Raw genomic sequence first — 20,778 nt, 5'->3', positions numbered from 1 at the left:
ATTTTAGTACATAAAACTGGTAAAAAGCAACTAATTGGCCAAAATCAAATTCTGTAGCTTATTAATATAGGCTGTAAGGCTGACACAGGACATTTTAATCACAGTGTCTTTTTAAAAAGCTGATTAAATTGATCATCCCTCCCTCTGGGTTAGCTCCTAGGAAATCGAATTTATTAAAGTAGATAAAGCCCCACCTTAAACTAGTAGGTGATTAAAAATGTATTTTATGATTAAGAATAAAAAATTAATTTTAGTTTTACTTCTTCTGGAAGAACTTGCCCTTAATTTTTCTCCTTCTTATGCTGTAACTTTCAGCAAACAAAAGAAGAAGATGATCAAGAAGCCATTGGAAAGAGAAAGTATAAGTACAACTCCAAAGTATTTTTTAGAACAAGCCAAGGCTGAACGGTAAGACAAGCTGCTGTTTAACTTCCATATATTTGTGGCAGACTTCACTTCCTTAGGATGAGCATTTCAAGTAGAGCTGCCAGGTCTACGCATTATATAATATGAAAAAACAAGATGTCTTGACATTGCCTATGATTTGGGGATTTGGATGATTTAATCTTAGAAATTTTCACTATGCATTAGTGATCTAGTCTTTTTTTTTTTTTTCCTTTTTTTAAGATTTTATTTATTTATTTATTTGAAAGGCAGAGTTACAGAGAGACAGAAGCAGGGTAGGGAGGGCATCTTTTATCCGCTGGTTCACTCCCTAAATAGCTTTAATGGCTGGAGCTGGGCCTATCCAAAGCCAGGAGCCAGGAGTTTCTTCCAGGTCTCCATGCAGGTACAGGGGCCCAAAGACTTGGGCCATCTTCCTCTGCTTTCCCAGGCCATAGCTGAGAGCTGCATTGGAAATGGAGCCACCAAGACTCGAGTTGGCACCCATATGAGATGCCAGCACTGCAGGCAACGGCCTTACCCACTACACCACAGTGCCAGCCCCAATTTAGTCTTTTCTATCTTTGAAAATATTAATTCAGTTCACTCTTATTTATTTCTTAAAGGTTTATTTTAATTGAAACGCAGAGTTACAGAGTGGGAGAGAGAGAGCGCGCGCTTCCATATGTTGGTTCACTCCTGAAAGGGCCACAAACAAAGCCAGGAGCCTGGCACTCCATCCTGGTCCCTGCGTGGGTGCGAGGGCCCAGGTCCTTGGGTCATTTTCTGTTGCTTTCCCAGTTCATTATCAGGGTGCTGGATCAGAAAGGGAGCAACTGGGGCTTAAACTGGCGCCCAGAAGGGAAGCAAGCATCACAGGTGGGCTTAACCCACTGAGCCACAATGCTGGCCCAGTTCAATCTGATTTAGCATTGTACTGCCCATCGCGTCCACAGAGCCTGTGTCAGGACCTGCCACTGAGTCCAATAGGATGATGATTCACATTGATCAAGTCTTCATGAATTCCCTGTTCGGGGCAGGATTCAGGATAATCTTTGGGCTTATGGGAAGCACATTATAATGCCTCTAAAAAGTATATATAAGGAGCAGGGATTAGAGAGGTGAAGTGACTTACCTAAAGTCATAAAGGACAGTGGTATTCAAACCAGTTATTGTTTCATATGCAATTTTTCCTTCATCACATCAGGCTGTTTGTAGGGCTTGAAGTAAGGAGTATTAAGTGAGTTAAATACACCAGGGAACTTTGTATTCCTAAAATACGGAATGAAAACACTGATATTTTCTTGGAAATTTTTTTCCTTTTCCCATGGTACCACTTTATGGATGGCATACACCATTCACCAGGCTTTAGAATCATACTGCTGGGGCCGGTGCTGGGCATAGTAGGTTAAGTCTCTGCCTGCAGCGCTAGCATCCCATATGGATGCCGGTTCAAGTCCCAGATGCTCCTTTTCCGATTCAGTTCTCTGCTGTGGCCTGGGAAAGTAGTGGAAGATGGCCCAAGTCCTTGGGCCCCTGCACCTGCGTGGGAGACCCTGGATCCTGGCTTTGGATCAGCTCAGCTACAGCTGTTGCAACCATTTGGGGAGTGAACCAGCAGATAGAAGACGTCTCTGTCTGTCTATAACTCTGCCTCTCAAATAAGTAAATAAATTTAAAAAAATACTGTCAAGTTCATGTCTAAAATTCATGACCAATGTCTAATGATTGACAAATTACTCCACTACTCTTTTCCTCATTTTCTTTGTCTGTAAAATGAAGATTATAATGGAATCTCCCTAGTAAGCCATTAAGAGGATTACTTGAATTAATACATATAGAGTACTTATAATCATGTCCAGCACTTAATAAGCACTGAATCAGTGTGCACCTATTATTAGATGAGGATCAGAATCTGTCACACTGCATAGTGAGTTTGTTGTGATGTTTCTGTCTCATGATGTTTGATTTTGTAAAGGGAAGAGATCATGTTTAATGTATGTTTGTGTTCATAATGCCTCTCATACTTTCCCTATACAGTATTAAACTGATAGAATTATGGAATTATGGAAAGGAAATCTATCTAGAAATATTAGTTCAACTTTCCTTACTTTCCTTTTCACAGGCAAAAGGTCGCTGGTCCAAACTGCAAGAAGAAAGTAGCTGTTGAAAACAAAAGTTAGAGTTTTTAAAAGACTTTCCCAGAAATTTAATGTTATGATCCCTCATGAATGTTGTTTTCATGGAATACTTCAGCTCTGTACCAGAGCTGTGAAATCAGCTGTGGGACTGGTGAATAATTTCTCCTGAACTGTCAGTGCATCATGTCAACTTGCAGTTTGTCAGTGACTTTTAAATAATTGTACAGAGGAAATAACACTCACTGACATTTCTGTGGTTTGAATCTAAAAAGATTCTTCTTATAGAAGAACAAAAGCATATGCTAAAAATAGCACTCAAATGTGGTGAAATCTTAAGGACTTTTGCATTCAGTTGTGAAGGAAGGTAAGGTGTGTGTGTGCTAGTCAGCCAACTGGAACAGAACTGCAAAAGCAAGCCTTGAGATCGGTGGTCCCTTTCACTGCTCTCACACGTACTTGTTTTGGGTGGATGTGAACAGGGACACGATGTCTACCAAGAAGAAACCGGCTGTCTTTAAGACTTCTTAATTTTTTTGATGGCCTTTTGTGATGTGAACCACAGCAAAGAAGATCCCTCTCCTGTAGCTGGTCCTTCAAGTCAATTCTTTGGCCTATTCAACCCCATGCTGAGGTAGCTTCTCCTACCTGTGATCACGTTGCAACTCCAAGATCATGAGCACCTCTTACTTTCTATTTCATTTCCCATCACTGAAGCATGCTCTTGAAAACTGATAAATGTTGTATGTTGATAAGGAGGAATGTTCCTATTACTTGATCCACCTCTAGCTTCATTCTCTATGGCTTATCTTTCCTGAGGCTGGATAGTCCTTAATCCATTTAGTAAGCAGGTTTCTGCCAAAGGTAAAGAACTAAGATCATAGGGTGATGGAGACTATTCACTGTTAGCAGCAGATTCTTCTCAGTTGCTATTTCTCTACTGTGGAGTAAAAATTGGCCTCATACAAGTAAGGTGCTTAGTGTGGAGCCTTAGTGTAACATGATTGTTATCAGAACTACCTGCCACAGAACTGTAACACATACACTTTTCTCAGTAGCATTGAATTAAATTTCCTTCCTCTATTCTCATCCGTTTATCTTTGAGTTGACAAATAGAATATTTTACATGGGACAAAAATTGTTCATCTTCAGAATTCAAGTGGAGACAGCTGCTAAAGGTTGCAAAAAAATACATGCCAATAACTTTTTGTTTGTTCTTATAAATAGATCCTTAATTCACTGTATATTCTGGAAGTAGGTTTACTGGTGCAACCCTTAAAAAATAAATGTTATTTAATTTCTCAGAGCTTTGGTTTTTTCATCTATGAAATTGTGTGTATCTTAACATTGGAAGTACCTAGCACTCAGCCTACCACCTAGTAAATGCACAACAAATATTCCTTCAACAAATATACATTTTATTAGAAATATAGGGATTGATAACAGAGTTCTTGCCCTTAAAATTAATGGTGAAGATAAAGTGAAGGAACAAATACTGTGGTAAATTCTCTGTTAGATGTAAGGCCACGATGCTGAAGGGTCACAGGAGGGCATCTAAGCCAGACTGGCTGTCGTGGAAGGCTGATGTCCTGAACTGAGTTCTGCAGATTTAGAAATCAGTAGGCAGAGAGGAGGAACCAATGGGGCTGGCGCTGTGCTATAATGGGTAAGCCACAGCTTGTGATGCCCGCATCCCATAGGGGCACCCGTTCTTGTCTTGGGTGCTCCACCTTGAATCCAGCTCCCTGTGGATGGCCTGCCCTAGTAGTTGGGCCCCTGCACCCACGTGTGGGACCTGGATGGAGCTCCTGGCTCCTGGCTTCAGCCTGGGTCAGCCCTGGCTGTTGCAGCCATCTATCTAAAGAACCAAGTATTCTAGGCACAGAGATCGCATTTTCCATGATCCTTGATATACTTCCTTTTTTGACTTTTAACTATTTTCTCATCCACAAATATGGTATTGACAGGAGCCTATTCCAATATGGTTTGTCAATGGATGAGTACAGAATTTCACCTTTCCCCAAGGAAGGGGGAGAGTTGGTGAACAGGCAATTAGAGCACAAGAACACAAAATAACAGCAGCTGGCCCTACTGCTAGAATTTTGGAGTCAAGCTGACCTAGGTTTGAATCCTGGTCCTGCTGCTCACCGCTGTGTGACCAGGGCAAATTAACTTCTTTTAACCTCGATTTTTCTCTTCTGTAAAATGCCAACTCCAATTCTTAGGAGACAAGATTTAAAAAAATAAATGCATGTGAAGTTCCAGACCATTTATTGTTCTTAGCAATGACTTTCCGAGTAAAAGCCCTGGGGCCAGAGTAAAAACAAAAGCTAGTAATTAATACATTATTTAGTGAGCAGTCTCCTTGGGGCTTGAAAAAGTCTACACTGAACATTTTACGCTGATTAGAAAAATAAGTCACAGTAAAAAAAAAAAAAAAAAAATGTCCGGAGAGGTTCATAGTCTTAGTCGTTAACTGCTTCCCGAACAACCCGGTTCTGCCTCTGCCTGCAGCAGGGAAGACAAAGGGACGGCCGAGCTGCCCGGGGCGGAATCGGAGCAGCGGGGCTCGGGTTTGCGTACTCTTAAGAGAAATCGGCTCAAGGGATGCCCAGAAGAAGCGCAGAGAACCGCCTAGGACGTGGAGTGAGTAACAGGAGAGCGCCTGTGTACCCCCCTCCTGGTTTAAGAAACTGGATGACCGTTTCTAACTGGAGAAGCCGCAGCGTCCTGCCGCTCGCGCGCCCGCACTGCCAGCCCCGCATCCGCAGGTGCCGGGCGGCTGCGCCCCGCCCGTGGGCCCGAGGAGTCACGTGGGCGCGCGGCCCCGCCCCGACGCCCGGTCCGCGGCGAGGTGGGGCCTGGCGTTTGCCCCGGAAGTGGCTGTCGGCGGCTGACAGCTGCTAAGGAGGCGGCGGCGGCGGCGGCGGCGGCGGCGGCGGACCGGGAGCAAGATGGCGCTGCGGCCAGGCACGGGAGCTGGCGGCGGCGGGGCCGCGGGAGCTGGCGCAGGAGCCGCCGGGGGAGGCAGGTGGGTGTGAAGAGCTGGCTCAGAGCCCGTGGGCTGCTCCTGACCCCGCCGCCGAGCAGAGCTGGCCTTCGCTCCAGCAATAGGTGCTTGGCAGTTATGGCGGTTTTCGCCAGCTCCGACCCTTTTCCTTGGGAACTGGACTGGGGGCGAGGGGTCGGCCTCCTGGGACCCTGGCGCTGAGGGGCGGATGGAGCTTGGACGCGCGACGCCGGCGTTCAGCTGAGGGGCGCCGACTGCCTGGGCTCCGGCGAGGAGCGCGCGCCTCGGTGCGGGCGGGGAAGCGGCGAAGCGAGGGTCCCCTCGGGAGGCTGCGCGAAGGGGGAACCCCGGCTCCTCGCGGCCGGTCCCGCTGCATTTGAGGCCCCCCGGGCCTCCCTGTCCCGGGGCTTAGTGAGCTCGACCAGGAGGAGTATGGGAGGAAAGGTTCAGAAAAATCTGGCCACAGAGCTGGTGGAACTGTTTGTACGTGTGTGTACCGTTTCTCCCCCGCGTACCCAGTGCCCTGGCCTGTCCTCCTCTTTGTTGTGTTGTGGTTGTTGTTAAACACACGACAAACAGGACAGCAGGAAAACCCGGAGGCCTTGGAGTCAGTAATCGCCTAGCGGTAGCCAGCTCTTGTACATGTCACTCCTGAGACTTGCGGGTCTCCTTTGTCAAAGTCGCCCCATTGTTAAACGGCTGTGTTAGAACAAAGCTGCAGACTGGGGCTTACTCCTTCCAACAGGCCTGGCCTTTGTGATAGTTGAGCTGAGAGCTGCCTGTGGTTCTTAGAGCCAGAACTGTAAGGGAGGTGAAGCTGATGAACACGTTAGGAAATATTCCAGGAAGTTCTCACGCCACTTCTGCAGTGCCCTAGTGACACTGACTGCATGCTCACTTGGGGGGGCAGAATTAGCTTTATTTCTAAATCTTATTTTTTTCTTCAGTATCCTAAATTATCTTTGCAAAAGGAAGTGCTTTTTGATGTGCAGTTAGTTTTGGAGTCAGGAACACTGCAGAAGTATGGGGGTCTTTAAAGATTATCACCCCTCATGGTGCTCCTGTATGCTAGGAAAAAAACACCTGTGTGCAGCCCCGCTCTGCATTTCCTCTACACCTGTGACTTTAGATGTGAAACTTTTTACTTTCTGTTTTGTTCTTTTCACTGTTTGTTAGTTTTTCATGAGTACTTGGAATCAGTGTCTGGCTGGAGAAGAAAAGTATGTAATCTCTGTTCCGTTTATGATGGCAGTTTGTAAGAAGTTCCTGAGAGGCACTAATCTGATCAAGTAAATTTTTGATAATGCCATCAAGTTCTGAGAACATTCAGACTTAAAAAGAATTTGGCATTGTAGGCCCACATTTTTATTTACTTAAAATATTTTTTTTCTTGGGCAGGAGGACCTCAGTTGCAGAGTTGAGTTGAGTGGATAATTTCTTTTTAGCTTCGTTTTCATATCATTGCTTCATGGGCATAGATTTTCTTTTTTTTTTCTTTTTCTTTCTTTCTTTTCTTTTTTTTTTTTTTTTAAGATTTTCTTTCTTTATTTGAGAGAGAGTTACAGATGGAGGGAGAGACAGAAAAGTCTTCCATCCGCTGGTTCACTCCTAAGTGGCCGCAGTGGCTGGAGCTGAACCAATCCAAAGCCAGGCATCAGGAGCTTCTTCCAGATCTCTCATGCGGGTGCAGGGGCCCGAGCACTTGGACATCTTCCACTGCTTTCCCAGGCCATAAGAAGGGAGCTGGATTGAAAGAGGAGCAGCCAGGATAGAAACTGGTGCCCATTTGGGATGCTGGCACTGCAGGCGGAGGCTTAGCCCACTACGCTATAGTGCTGGCCTCATGGGCATAGATTTTCCATAAGTGTGGCTTGGAATTTTGATAGAAGCTAAGATGATCGGTTTAAGATTTTCCCTTCTCTTCAAATGTAACATTGGCATTCTAAGACATTAGAGAATACGTGGGAAAGAAAATTGGTTAAAATGATCCTTCCTTTGAAAAATACATGGTAAATATATTACATATACTGGGAAATTTGAGGGCTGAGAAGCTGTATGCTCGATAAAGAAAGGTCATTATGGTTTTTAGGATGCAATGATAAAAGCTGCAGTTACTATGTAAGGAACTAACATGGTGGTAGCCTACGTATATTCTAGGCAAAAGAAAACGCCTCTGTAAGCTCTTGCTGGAGAATATTGATGAGCTATAACTGTGTTACATATTTCTCTCTAGTCTAAGAGGCTGAGCAAAAAGCCATGTCATCTTCCAACTCTCATATTTGCATATCTTTGATTGGGATGCTGAATGAGCTACTTTAGAATAAACAGTAGAGATGCATAAAGGACAGACTTTTCCTCAGAGATGAGTGGTTGACTTTGGAAAATCTAGTAAGGCAGAAAAAAGGAGTAGGAGGACCCTGAGCAGTCAGTAGGCATTCAGCTGATAGTCACTGTGCATCTGCCTGGGGAAGGCATTGTTTTGGATGCTGTCATGAGTTCAAAAGCCACCCAAGAGAATGTACAAATTAACTTTAGTACAAAGAGAATAAACAGATCACATCCCTCTGGGGTCATAACTTTGTAAGCTCATTTGTTATTTTTGCTCCGCAGCTCTTTTATAAGTTCCAACATGTTCTTGCGCATACAAAACACTCAGTAAATAGTTATGGATCCAGCTGAATTGAAAGCAAAGAAGTGGTATGTCACCTGGGCTGGCCAGTTGGAAGAAGTGCAAGGGGTCAAGAGATTGTATTAGAGGTGGAAAGGCCTACTGAGCACTGAGGGAACAGCATACCTGTGGTGCCAGATTGCCTGCGGCACTGAATCGGGGTGTAAGAGTTTTGTGAGATAAAATTGAAAGAGAAAGCTGGGCCTGAACTGGAGAGGGCCTTGAATTTAGGCCAAGGATATTCAGTGTGTGGAGGAATTGTTACATGGTTTTAACAGCAAGTGCGCATCTTCCAAAGGAAACATTTAATCTAATCATGGCCCTTTGGGAAAATGCTTATCACCTGTGCTGAATGAATTAGAAACCAGAGTCTGGAGGTGGAAATCATTAGGAGTTCAGGCCCGAGAGGTGAAGGCTAGTAGCAGAGTCAATAGCGAAGTAAACTCAAGAAGAAAGGTAAGTGAAATGGGCTTGTGACAAGTAGAACTCCCAGGCCTATTGTCATAATGTGACATCTGCCATACATGAATCAATGGCTTGAAATCAAACCTTTGAAATCAAATTTTTTTTAAAGATTTATTTAGTTTATTTGAAAGGCAGTGACAGAGAGTCAGAGGCAGAGAGAAGTCTTCCATCCGCTGGTTCACTCACCAGATGACTGCAACAGCCAGAGCTGCGCCAATCCGAAGTCAGGAGCCAGGAGTTTCTTCCAGCTCTCCCATGTGGGGCCCGAGCACTTGGGCTGTCTTCCACTGCTTACCCAGGCCATTGGCAGAGAGCTGGGTTGGAAGTGGAGCAGCCAGGACTCAAACCGGCGTGAAATCAAATTGTTGTTCATTTTGCTGCCCAGTTTTTTTGTGAAGCTTTTGCTGGTGATCACCGTCTTCCTTAGCTGCTTGTCTGATCAGTCTTTCAGCGTGTTGATGTTTGTTGTCTGACATTTCAGAGAATCATTGTGAATGGCACATGGGACACTAAGCAGCTTGGGTTGCTAGCTTTTTTTTTTTTTTTTTTTTTTTCTTTTCTTGACAGGCAGAGTGGACAGTGAGAGAGAGACAGAGAGAAAGGTCTTCCTTTGCCGTTGGTTCACCCTCCAATGGCCGCTGCGGCCGGCGCGCTGCAGCCGGCGCACCGCGCTGATCCGATGGCAGAAGCCAGGTACTTATCCTGGTCTCCCAAGGGGTGCAGGGCCCAAGCACTTGGGCCATCCTCCACTGCACTCCCTGGCCACAGCAGACTTAGAACCCGGTGTGCCGGTGCCGCAAGGTGGAGGATTAGCCTAGTGAGCTGCGGTGCCGGAAGACCTATTTCTATCTCTGCCTCTGCCTCTCTGTATCTCTGCCTTTCAAATAAATAAATACATCTTTAAAAAAAAATTAAAAATTTTTTGTATCTGCCGTTTCTCACTTCTAGTACATCCCAACTACTCTAGTTTTTATTTTTTTTTTTAAAGATTTATTTATTTATTTTAAAGGCAGAATTAGAGAGAGAGAGAGATCTTCCATCGCTGGTTCACTCCCCAAATGGCCGCAATGGCTAGGGCTGGGTTGGGCCTTTTTCTGCTGCTTTCCCAGGCTCATTAGCAGGGAACTGGTTCAGAAGTGGAGCAGCCAGGACGCCAGCCAGCATCCATATGGGATGCCGGCACTGCTGGCAGAGGCCCAACTCCTCTAGTTTTGACTCCTTTCTTCTGTTAGGAAGAATATTCTGACGGTTTCTTGGCTAGATCTTTTTCCTTCACCTTTACCATATGCAGCTACTAGACTAACACCCTAAAGGAAATTCAGGTCTTTAAGCTCTCTTCCTTAAAAACCTCTGGCTACAGAAATGCAAATCAAAACCAAAATGAGATGCCACTTCATACTCATTAGGTTGGCGACCATCAAAAGGAAAATAAATAAATAAGAAGGTATGTAGCACAAGCATTGGGGAGGGTGTGGAACAATTGGAGACCTCCTGCAGTGCTGGTGGGAGTGTGAAGTGGTCCAGCTGCTGTGGAAACCAGCTGGGAGGTTTCCCAAAAAGTGAAGCTGGGCTGGGCGTTGTGGTGCCGCAGTTAAGATTCCCGCATTCCATATTGGGGTGTCTACATTTGAGTCCCTACTCTGTTTCCAAGATGTGCACCCTGGGAATCAGCAGGTACCTCGGTCCCTGTCATCCACAAGGACAGACCCAGATAGAATTCTGTGCTCCTTGGCTTTGGCCTGGCCAAGCCCAGGCTTTTGTGGAGTGAGCCAGGGGGTGGGAGCTTTTTCTCTCTCTGCTTTTAAAATAAAATTTAAATCATTTTTTATAAAAAGAGGGATGAACATTTTGCCTAGTGATTAAAAGACTGCTTAAGGTGCCCACATGCCATATCGGAGTGCCTGGATTGCGGTCCTGGCTCTGCATCCAATTCCAGATTCCTGCTGGTGCACACCCTGGAAGGCAGCAGGTAATGGCTCTTATCAGTGGTTGGGTCCCTGCTGTGGTTGGGAACCCACATGGGAAACACAGATTGAGTTCCTAGCTCCTGGCCTTGGCCTTGCCCAGTCACAGACATTCGAGGAATGAATCAGTGGATGGGTAATTCTTGTCTCTGCCTCTCAAATAATGGAATAAAGAGATAAATAGATAAATGTACATACAATGGCTGTTACTCAGATTTAAAAGAAAAAAATTTTTTTTAAATTTTTTGACAGGCAGAGTGGACAGTGAGACAGAGAGAGAAAGGTCTTCCTTTGCCGTTGGTTCACCCTCCAATGGCCGCCGCGGCCAGCGCGCTGCGGCCAGCCCACCGCACTGATCCGATGGCAGGAGCCAGGTACTTATTCTGGTCTCCCATGGGGTGCAGGGCCCAAGCACTTGGGCCATCCTCCACTGCACTCCCTGGCCACAGCAGAGAGCTGGCCTGGAAGAGGGACAACCGGGACAGAATCCGGCGCCCCGACCGCACTAGAACCCGGTGTGCCGGCGCCGCAAGGCGGAGGATTAGCCTAGTGAGCCATGGCACCGGCCTTTAAAAGAAAAATTCTGACATGTTAGGCCTAAGTGAAGTGTGCCAGATACAGGAAAGCAGGGTTTTTTTTTTTTTTTTTTTCCCCTTAAAGATTTATTTATTTATTTGAGAGGCAGAAAGAAAGATCTTCCATCAGCTGGTTCACTCCCCAAATGGTCACAATTGCCAGCGTTGGGCCTATCTGAAGCCAGGAGCCAAGAGCTTCTTCTGGTCTCCCACGTGGGTTCGGGGCCCAACCATTTGGACCATCTTCCACTGCTTTTCCAGGCCATAAGCAGAGAGCTGCATTGGAAGTTGAGCAGCCAGGACACGAACTGGCACCCATATGGGATGTGTGGCAGGTGGAAGCTTAATCTTCTATGCCACAGCACCAGCTCCTGGAAAGCAAGTATTGTATGAGATACATAGAATAGGCAAATTCCTAGAGACCTGAAGTATGCCTTCCTGGAGCTGGGAGGAAGGAATCATGGGAGCTACTGTGTGGCAGGTGCAGAGTTTGACTTGGGATGAAGAAAAGGTTCTGGAAATGCTTGGTGGTGATGCCCACATAGCATTGCACCTGTACTTAATGCTGCTAAATTGTGCACTTTAAAATGAGTAAAATGGTAGAGTTTTACATTATGTTTATTTTTGCTAACACTGCCACAAACACAATAAAAAACCTCTGACAATTTCATATAATATTAAAAATAAAATGTAACATCTAAAGGCCATCAAGAATCTGCTTTCTTATGTATCTTATAGTTAACCTTAACTCATTTCTCTGAACATGTCTGCATCTCTAATGTGCCTCTCTTTTTTTTTTTTTTTTTAAGATTTTTTATTTATTTGACAGGTAGAGTTACAGACAGTGAGAGAGAGAGACAGGGAGAAAGGTCTTCCTTCCATTGGTTCACTCCCCAAATGGCCGCTACGGCCGGAACTACGCTGATCCGAAGCCAGGAGCCAGTTGCTTCTCCTGGTCTCCCACGTGGGTGCAGGGCCCAAGCACTTGGGCCATCCTCCACTACACTCCCGGGCCACGGCAGAGAGCTGGACTGAAAGAGGAGCAACTGGAACTAGAACCTGGGGCCCATATGGGATTCCGGCGCCGCAGGCGTAGGATTAGCCAAGTGAGCCACGGCCCTAATATGCCTCTCTTAAGGTTCAGCTCAAAAGCTACCTCCACAAAACTTCCAAAGATATAACCCAATACAGTTAATCTTTTTCTTTCCTATTACTATCTTGGCCCTGGCTTACAGCAGTTAGCACATTTATTCTGTTATGTAGTTATCTGCCTGTGTCTGTGTCTTCGAGATTGCAAGCTGTTTGAATCCTTTTACCCCAACTCTTATTTTATGGATGGGGCTGTTGGAATCCAGGGAGGTCGTACAGTGACAGAGCCAGGACTGGTTTGAGCCTTCAGAAATCCCCTCTGTGTTGACATGCTGATGGTCGTGCCCCTGTGAATGTTCGTTCTGTGCTATGTCGGACACCTCGTCATTGTACTGCAGAACAAACACAAGGTCCTGTCTGTGATACTTTCATTCATGCCAAAAATGACATGTGAAATTTTTGTACATAAAAAAATGGTGATAAATTTTTATTCTGTTTTCAGCTTCATGTTTCCTGTTGCAAGTGGAATAAGACCCCCTCAAGGTATGTAAAAATTTAAGTTTTGGACTTGTGTTTTTCATTATTATGTTTCTGAACTTGGTGGGTAAATAGAAATTAAGTCCTATTAACTGCCAAATAGAGGAAATTTTCCTACCATCTTTAACCTATTTGACAATTACTGTTTCTCACAAAATGTATAATTTGGGGCCTAATAAGGATTACTGCTCATTTTTCCTAGACTTTATGTTGACAAATTGTTATTTATTCTCATTTGGAGACTTTGAGGACAACAGTGTAAAATAACAGTGACAAAAATGAAATGAGCTGTAATACTCCTAGTGATTTTTTTTCTCCTTCTGTGTAATCTCCTCCTAGATTGTTGGTACCACAGGGCAGGGGCCACATCTGATGGAATGTTGATTGAATGAATAAATGAACTTTTTAAGCTGCATTGTATTGTTGTGTTTTCTCTATATTATGTGACTTTACTGTAGTCCCATATATAAGAAAGATCACATACTCCAATTCAGTTTTTAAGTATTTAAATCTCAGTTTTATTTCTAGACGTTTCTCTAGTAGGTTTACCCCTTCTGTTTTGGTTTTAAATTAAGACACACCAATATCAATTGTAGCTTTGTCTTCAAGGAACCAATAGTGAGGGATATTTTCTTGACCTGTGCATCAGGGACACAACATTGAAGGAGGAATGTATCTTTCTCTTCTCATTTCTCCTGCTCTGAGGTGCCCCCTACACACACACTGCTTCTGAAAAATGATGCTTCTCACTAAGCCAGTGGTGATCACTTTGGCAGATTTGCTGGAGCAATGGAGACTCCTAGGTCACAGCAGAGATGGAGGATGAAGAGCAGCTCAGCAGCGGGCTCAGGTGCTCATCCCGACTCTGTCTCCTCTGTAACCAGGGATGGAGGTTGATTTTCAGGTTAACTTTTTCCAAGGATCAGCTGTATTCTTTCCATTGTGTTCGCATTTGTGCATTATTTAAGTGATGTGTAATTAGGTGTGTCCCAGTTTCAGATCACATGGTTTGAGATCTTCTTGTTCTTTAGGAAAGTATTTTAGAGTTTTGTGTTCATTATCATGGATCATTATTTTGCATTTTTATAATTTTTCAAGTAAAAATTGATGTATAGAGCAAAGGAACTAGACAAGAAATCCCAAAAGACTGATAATTTTTCTTCTGGCATTTGGAATTGTTTTGCAGGTCTTTGTTTTCTTACAGAGTATATTAGAATGGACTTCGTGATCATTTGAAGCCTTTAAATTATACATGAATCATTTCCAAAAGCGTATTCATGAAACCAACAACAGGGGCAGCCACAAGATCATGGGTGGTTGAACAGGAAAGTAGGAAGAGAAGGACACTTATTTTTCGCTCTGTACATCTGTATGCCTTCAAATCTCGCACCAGATACCTGAGTTACTCATTCCAAATTAAGATGAGTTGATGGGGCAGGCACTGTGGTGTATTAGGTTAAGTCCCCACCTACAGCACAGGCATCCCATATGGGAGCTGGTTCGAGTCCCGGCTGCTCCACTTCCGATCCAGCTCTGTGCTTACAGCCTGGGAAAGCAGTGGAAGATGGCCCAAGTGACTTGAACCCCTGCACCCACGTGGGAGACCCACAAGAATTTTCTGGTTCCTGGCTTCGGATTGGCCCGGCTCTGGTTATTGCGGCCATTTAGGGAGTGAACCAGTGGATGGAAGACCTCTCTCTCTGTCTCTCCCTCTCTCTGTCTGTAACTCTGCCTCTCAAATAAATAAGTAAATAAATCTTTAAAACAAAGACTAATTAAAATAAATAGAACATTGGATCGAGAGAGAGAAGAGGGAATCATTTTACAGTGGTTGTGTTAAGTCCATTCATTCTCCATGACACCTCAGGATCTTTGCATTTGGTGTTTATCTGGAACATACTTTGCAAAACCTGTTTGACTTACCCCATTTCCTTCAGGTCCTTGCTCAAATACTGCCCTGTTGATGAACCCTCTTCTGACTGCCCTGTATAAACAACATCCACTCCTTTCCCCAACTCTCCCTTTCCCTGTGTATTTTCCCCTAGCTCTTAGCACCACCTGACATGTACTTACTTTGTTATTTTCTTTCTCCTTCAGTTAGAATATAAGTTCCATGAGGACAAAGATGTGGTTTGTTCACTGCCAAGTGCCTGATTTGGAGTAGGCGCTCAAATATTTTGAATAAATGAATGGAATAGCGTGTCTCTAAAAGTTATTAGTTACAGAGGTGGATGTCTGTGTGTCTCAAATTAAATTAGGTGTAAATAATGGAGTACACAAGATAAGCAGAATGTATGAAAACTTGATTAAAAACAAGTTCCTTATACTAGAACCAGTATGAAAGTAAGATGTGATAAATGCAGAATTAGAGTGAAACTTATGCTTAGAGCATGTAAGGATATTTGTTTACTGTTAGGCAGTATGTAGAACTATGTCTAATATAGTAGGCTTGTAGTATTCTTTGAATCTCTTAAGGGATGTGTATTCATTTGCTTCTGCTTTTGGGAATACTTCATTGGAAGAATTTGGGAGATACTATCTAGAGCAAACTTTCATAGTAGTTCGCCTGCATTGCATTACTATATTTTGCATGGTGATGGCTGTTCGTGATAACTGTTACATTAAACATATAAAGAAAGGGAAGGGAAATAGTACTTCTTTGGGCATGCTAAGTATTAAACAGTTTTATGGGTAAGAAACCCAAGCACAGAAAGAAACAAATTGCCCAAAACCCCAGACCTAGTACATGTAAGTGGCAGTTTTTAGTTGGCTCCCAGAGTTCCTCAGGTTGAGTCCCTGGCTTCAGCCTCCCTGCCCCATCCCCAGTCACTGTGGCAATTTGGGGAGTGAACCAGAAGATGGGAGCATGTTCTCCGTCTCTCTCACTCTCTCTTTCTGCCTCACAAAATGAAACAGCTTTGGAAGTTACATACTGGTATTTTCACAGTATCCTATGGGTTATGCTGGTCAGGTCTGTTCAGTATAGGAGCGAATGATACAAGCTTATAAATGTCAGGAGTCAGAGATCACTGGGGGCCATCTGGAAGGCCAAGTACCACAATTGGGCTATACTGTTAGTGTCTAAAATGTGCATTCAAATTCTGTTGAAGGGATATATATTATCTACTTTTTACAGATGAAGTTTTGTAACTTGTCACACAGCTAAGTAAAGGATGGAGTTGGAATTCATATTCAAGTACATCTCATTCTGAAGCCCATGCTTTTCCCACTGTACTCTGCTACCTCCCAAGTAACAGAGCCTTGAGGGTTTTAAGAAAATCAACCCTGGCCAGCGCTGCGGCTCACTAGGCTAATCCTCCGCCTTGCGGTGCCGGCATACCGGGTTCTAGTCCCAGTCGGGGCACCGGATTCTGTCCCGGTTGCCCCTCTTCCAGGCCAGCTCTCTGCTGTGGCCAGGGAGTGCAGTGGAGGATGGCCCTGCACCCCATGGGAGACCAGGATAAGTACCTGGCTCCTGCCATCGGATCAGCGCGGTGCGCCAGCCGCAGCGCGCCGGCCGCGGCGGCCATTGGAGGGTGAACCAATGGCAAAGGAAGATCTTTTCTCTCTGTCTCTCTCTCTCACTGTCCACTCTGCCTGTCAAAAAAAAAAAAAAAATCAACCCTAACACATGGTCTTTTCTGATGCCTTTTTGTTTTTCAGCAGGCCTGATGCCAGTGCAGCAACAAGGATTTCCCATGGTGTCTGTCATGCAGCCTAACATGCAAGGCATGATGGGAATGAATTACAGCTCGCAAATGTCCCAAGGATCTCTTGCTATGCAGGTATTCACCTTCTTCGTTGATGGTTGACACTTTGCTTGTTTGTTGTGCTATATATCATGTACCAAGAGCTACATATGGAGAAATAAGTCTAGTTAGAAATGAGTGTGCTCTGCCTCTTAATGGCTTCCTTTAAAACAAAGATACATGTGAGAGAAAAATAAGAGAAATCATTTGTGAAGGAAAATCTGGTGACTTCTTTGACTGCTGGCTTGAAGAATTTGAGAATGGCATCTTTGAAGGAGCGTTGTAAGAAGACATGCCATTGTTAGGAAACTCATAGCTAATAACAATTACCATTCATTATATTGCATTATCTCATATGCATACAGCTGTTGAAAGAGTTGGTATCTGTTTTCCTGATAGGGAAACTGACACTTGCTGAGGACATTCACAGTAAGTGAGGATTTGAACCCCGGTGTTTGCATATGTGTGTTATGTGTATTATGATTGACTTCTGTCTTATGAGCATTAGGGAGCCATTGAATGGTTTGCAGCAGCAGATTGACATGAATAGACCTGAATTTCAGAAAGAATAATGTTTTCTGACTGCTGTTGGGAGAACAGTTGGAAGTACAGAAGAGTCATTAAGAGGCTTATGTAATAGAGTAGGTGACATGTTGGCTTAAATTAGGGTGACAGCAGATGGATAGGGAGATGGAGGTTTTTGAGAACCATTTAGGAAATAAAATCAGTAGGGCTTTCCTTGGTGGTTAGTTGTTGAAAATGAAGGAGAGGCCGGCGCCGTGGCTCACTAGGCTAATCCTCCGCCTGTGGCACCGGCACACCAGGTTCTAGTCCTGGTTGGGGCGCTGGATTCTGTCCCGGTTGCCCCTCTTCCAGGCCAGCTCTCTGCTGTGGCCAGGGAGTGCAGTGGAGGATGGCCCAAGTGCTTGGGCCCTGCACCCCATGGGAGACCAGGAGAAGCGCCTGGCTCCTGCCATCGGATCAGCGCGGTGCGCCGGCCATTGGAGGGTGAACCAACAGCAAAGGAAGACCTTTCTCTCTGTCTGTCTCTCTCACTGTCCACTCTGCCTGTCAAGAAAAGAAAAAAGAAAATGAAGGAGAAAGCAGTGTTAAGTTGACTTCCCATATTCTGCACAATCAACTAACTGGCTGTACCACTTATTACATTTATTTTTTAGATTTACTTAATTATTTGAAAGGCAGAAAAACAGAAAGGGAGGGAGGATGTGGTGTGGGGCAGGGACCTTCATTCCCCAAATTGGCCGCAATGGCCAGGTAACTCCATCCTGGTTATCTCATGTGGGTGACAGGGACCCAAGTACTTGGGTCATCTTCCATTGCCTTCCCAGGCACATTAGCAGAAAGCTGGATCAGAAGCAGAACAACTGGGACTCAAATCAGTGCTCTGATACAGGATGCAGACATCACAAGTAGCAGCTTAGCCTGCTGTGCCACAATGTCAACCCCAGTGCTGCCATTTATTAATAAAAAACACTGCAAAAGATTGTTTGCTAATGTTGACTTTAAAGAACCGTGAAACATTAACGGTACCATGATTTAGTTAAGTATAGCTTAAGTCTGACTTTTTCCATTTGGATCTCCATATCTTCATACATTATTTTAGCTGTGGTTTAACCATGTAAACTAGCTCACTGCGGCCGGTGGTTTTTTTTGTTGTTGTTGGTTTTTTTTTTTTTTTTTTTTTTTGACAGGCAGAGTGGATAGTGTGAGAGAGAGAGACAGAGAAAGGTCTTCCTTTTGCCGTTGGTTCACCCTCCAATGGCCGCTGCTGCTGGTGTGCTGCAGCCAGCGCACCACACTGATCTGAAGCCAGGAGCCAGGTGCTTCTCCTGGTCTCCCATGGGGTGCAGGGCCCAAGCACTTGGGCCATCCTCCACTGCACTCCCTGGCCACAGCAGAGAGCTGGCCTGGAAGAGGGGCAACCGGGACAGAATCCAGCGCCCCGACCGGGACTAGAACCTGGTGTGCCGGTGCCGCAAGGCGGAGGATTAGCCTATTGAGCCATGGCGCCTAACCATGTAAACGAATCTAAGAGACCTTTCAATGGCTGAATCCAAAGTATTATATGAAATTAAAAAAAATTAAACTTATTCACATTCCTCTCAAAAAATAAACCAGAGCGAAGTGTTTTTTGTACTGCTTATAAATATTTTAAATGCCATTATTTCATTTTTATTGAACACTTAAACTTTTCATTTATTTGTGTTTTATCATTATATAGCAGTGTAATTTAAGTTGAAACCATTTTCATGTTGAAGTCAATTAAGTAAATAAAACTTATATGTTATACTCAAAGATGCAGGAAGACTTCCAGAATCATTTTGTATTCCTTTCCAGTAGGAAAAAAATGGGAATGAATTGAGCTTCTGTAGGTTTTAAGTCCACGTTATTCAACTTTTATTAGGTTAGTCTGCAGAAACAGAGCCCCGACAGCTCCGTGACTTAGAAGAACAAAGGTTATTCCTCCCCTGTGAGACACATCCTTCGTGGGCTGGTTCTAAGTCTGCTTCATGTTCCCCTTGTTTGGGACCCTTACCTAGGACGTGCTAGGCTCTTGGCATAGAGAAAGAGATGACATCTTTTAAGCTCCCATTTAGAGGTAGTGTTTACCACTCACTTCCACTCTGCAAAGTAGTGTGGCCAGACTAACAGCAGTGGGGAGGCTCCGGGGTCAGTTAGTCCTCTTTGTGAGTGAAGGCAGCACAGAACTGGGAACAGGCTTCCACAAGATGCAATGCATTTGAAATTAAGACTTGGTAAACCTACTGCCCATTCTTAACTGAAGCAGTTTTTCGGTCATTAATTTTCACCCTAAAGCATCTATTCTTTCATTCTTTCTTAATTCTCCAAAAGGTACATTTGAATTACCACCTATCTTTCTGTTCCCCGAAACACATAAAAAGAAAACCTCATGGTTTATAATACATTTTAAAATTATTAGTCAGAAATGTTTCAAGCAGATTGGCCAAAACAGAGTATGTGGTGAACATGTGTGAGCCTATCACAAATCTTTATAAAAAAAAAACTTTTTAAACTTTGAGATAAATATATATTTGTGTAGGATGGTAAGACATAAGCACCTATTAGCTGTCCCTCCGCCCCCTCCGCTGCTGGTGACAGCTTGCAAAGCTGTAGTAGATCACACAGTGTCAGTCTGGCCAGCTTGTTGAAATGAGCACATGCAGGACAAACTGTTTCCATTTCCTGCCCCCACCCCATGCCTTTATATTCACTAATGTGTTCCCTAGTTCCACACTTGTGTGCTTTCAAGAATTTACAAAACTGAGTTATTAACCTTGGGGGATTGGCTCTTTTGTTGTTGTTGTTCAGTATAATTTCCTTGAGTCGTTCAAGTTGTGGCATCTGTCAGTAGTTCATTCTTTTCTTGTGGCTGAAGTGTGTTGCATGGTGTGGATTCCTGACACTTTATTTAATCACTGGGTGGTTTCCTGTTTTTGGCTATTAGGCATAAAAGTTTCTGTGGGAACACAAGTCTTCATTTCTCTGGGATAAATGCACTGCAGTTTGGTTGCTAGGTTGCATGGTATTTGAATTTTTGGTTTTTAAAGGAACTGCTGAACTGTCTTCCAGGGTGGAAATACATTCTTACCAACGATGTTTGAAGATCTAGTTACTGTGTATCTTTGTCAGCACTTAGTGCTGTCATTAGTTTTTATTTTAGCCATTCTAATAGGTGTATTGGGGTACTCCACTGGGATTTGAAATTCCGTTTCGCTAAATGACTAGCGGTTTTGAACATCTCTTCATGTGCCTGTTTACCATCATATTTTCTTTGGAGCAATATCTCTTCATAATATATCCATTTTGTAATTGTGTGTTTTGATATTTTACTATTAAATTTTGAGAATTCTTTATATATTCTAGGTACTTCTGATCCTTGGTTGGATATATGGTTTGCAAGTATTTTCTTCCTGTGTGTAGTCTGTTGTCTCATCTACCTATCAGGTCCTTTATAGAAAAAAAAGCTTTAAATTTTGATGAAATTCATTTTATCAGTGTTTTGCCTTTTACATATCATGCATTGGCTTAAGTCTAAAAGTTCTTTGCCTTGTCGTAAATTCTGAAGGTTTTCTCCTTTTTTTTTTTTCTAAAAATGTTGGTTTTGCCTTTTCCATTTTTGTCCAGGATCCATTTTGAGTTAATTTTTTTGTTTAAGA

The 20,778-nt window shown here is 43.8% G+C and overlaps 2 protein-coding genes across 37 annotated transcripts in view; both read left to right on the top strand.

Moving 5' to 3' along the window:
- DDX52 (DExD-box helicase 52) overlaps positions 1-3,828 on the top strand; it is a 32,931-nt gene extending 29,103 nt beyond the window's left edge. For both annotated transcript variants that reach the window (XR_016223826.1, XM_002719247.6), the window contains exons 14-15: positions 316-408; positions 2,510-3,828. Coding sequence is in view for 1 of the 2 variants with exons in the window: in XM_002719247.6 (XP_002719293.1) it covers positions 316-408; positions 2,510-2,567 (151 nt within the window). In the remaining variant the exon portion in view is untranslated. The remainder of the gene's footprint in view (positions 1-315; positions 409-2,509) is intronic.
- Positions 3,829-5,368: 1,540 nt separating this feature from the next.
- Positions 5,369-20,778, top strand: part of SYNRG (synergin gamma) — an 89,565-nt gene continuing 74,155 nt past the window's right edge. For 13 of the 35 annotated variants that reach the window (XR_016223825.1, XR_016223823.1, XM_008271152.5 and 10 more), the window contains exons 1-3: positions 5,398-5,553; positions 12,796-12,836; positions 16,497-16,615. Coding sequence is in view for 30 of the 35 variants with exons in the window: in XM_008271152.5 (XP_008269374.3) it covers positions 5,477-5,553; positions 12,796-12,836; positions 16,497-16,615 (237 nt within the window). In the remaining 5 variants the exon portion in view is untranslated. Of the gene's footprint in view, positions 5,554-12,795; positions 12,837-16,493; positions 16,616-20,778 lie in introns of those variants that run through there. The other 22 variants (XM_008271154.5, XM_008271153.5, XM_008271151.5 and 19 more) reach the window with 3 other exon arrangements.

This window comes from Oryctolagus cuniculus, chromosome 17 (assembly GCF_051225735.1).
Source record: "Oryctolagus cuniculus isolate XC-2025 breed Fujian yellow rabbit chromosome 17, ASM5122573v1, whole genome shotgun sequence".
NCBI lineage: Eukaryota > Metazoa > Chordata > Mammalia > Lagomorpha > Leporidae > Oryctolagus > Oryctolagus cuniculus.
Note: the sequence above shows the minus strand (reverse complement) of the source record. Positions and strands in the feature narration are given on the sequence as shown.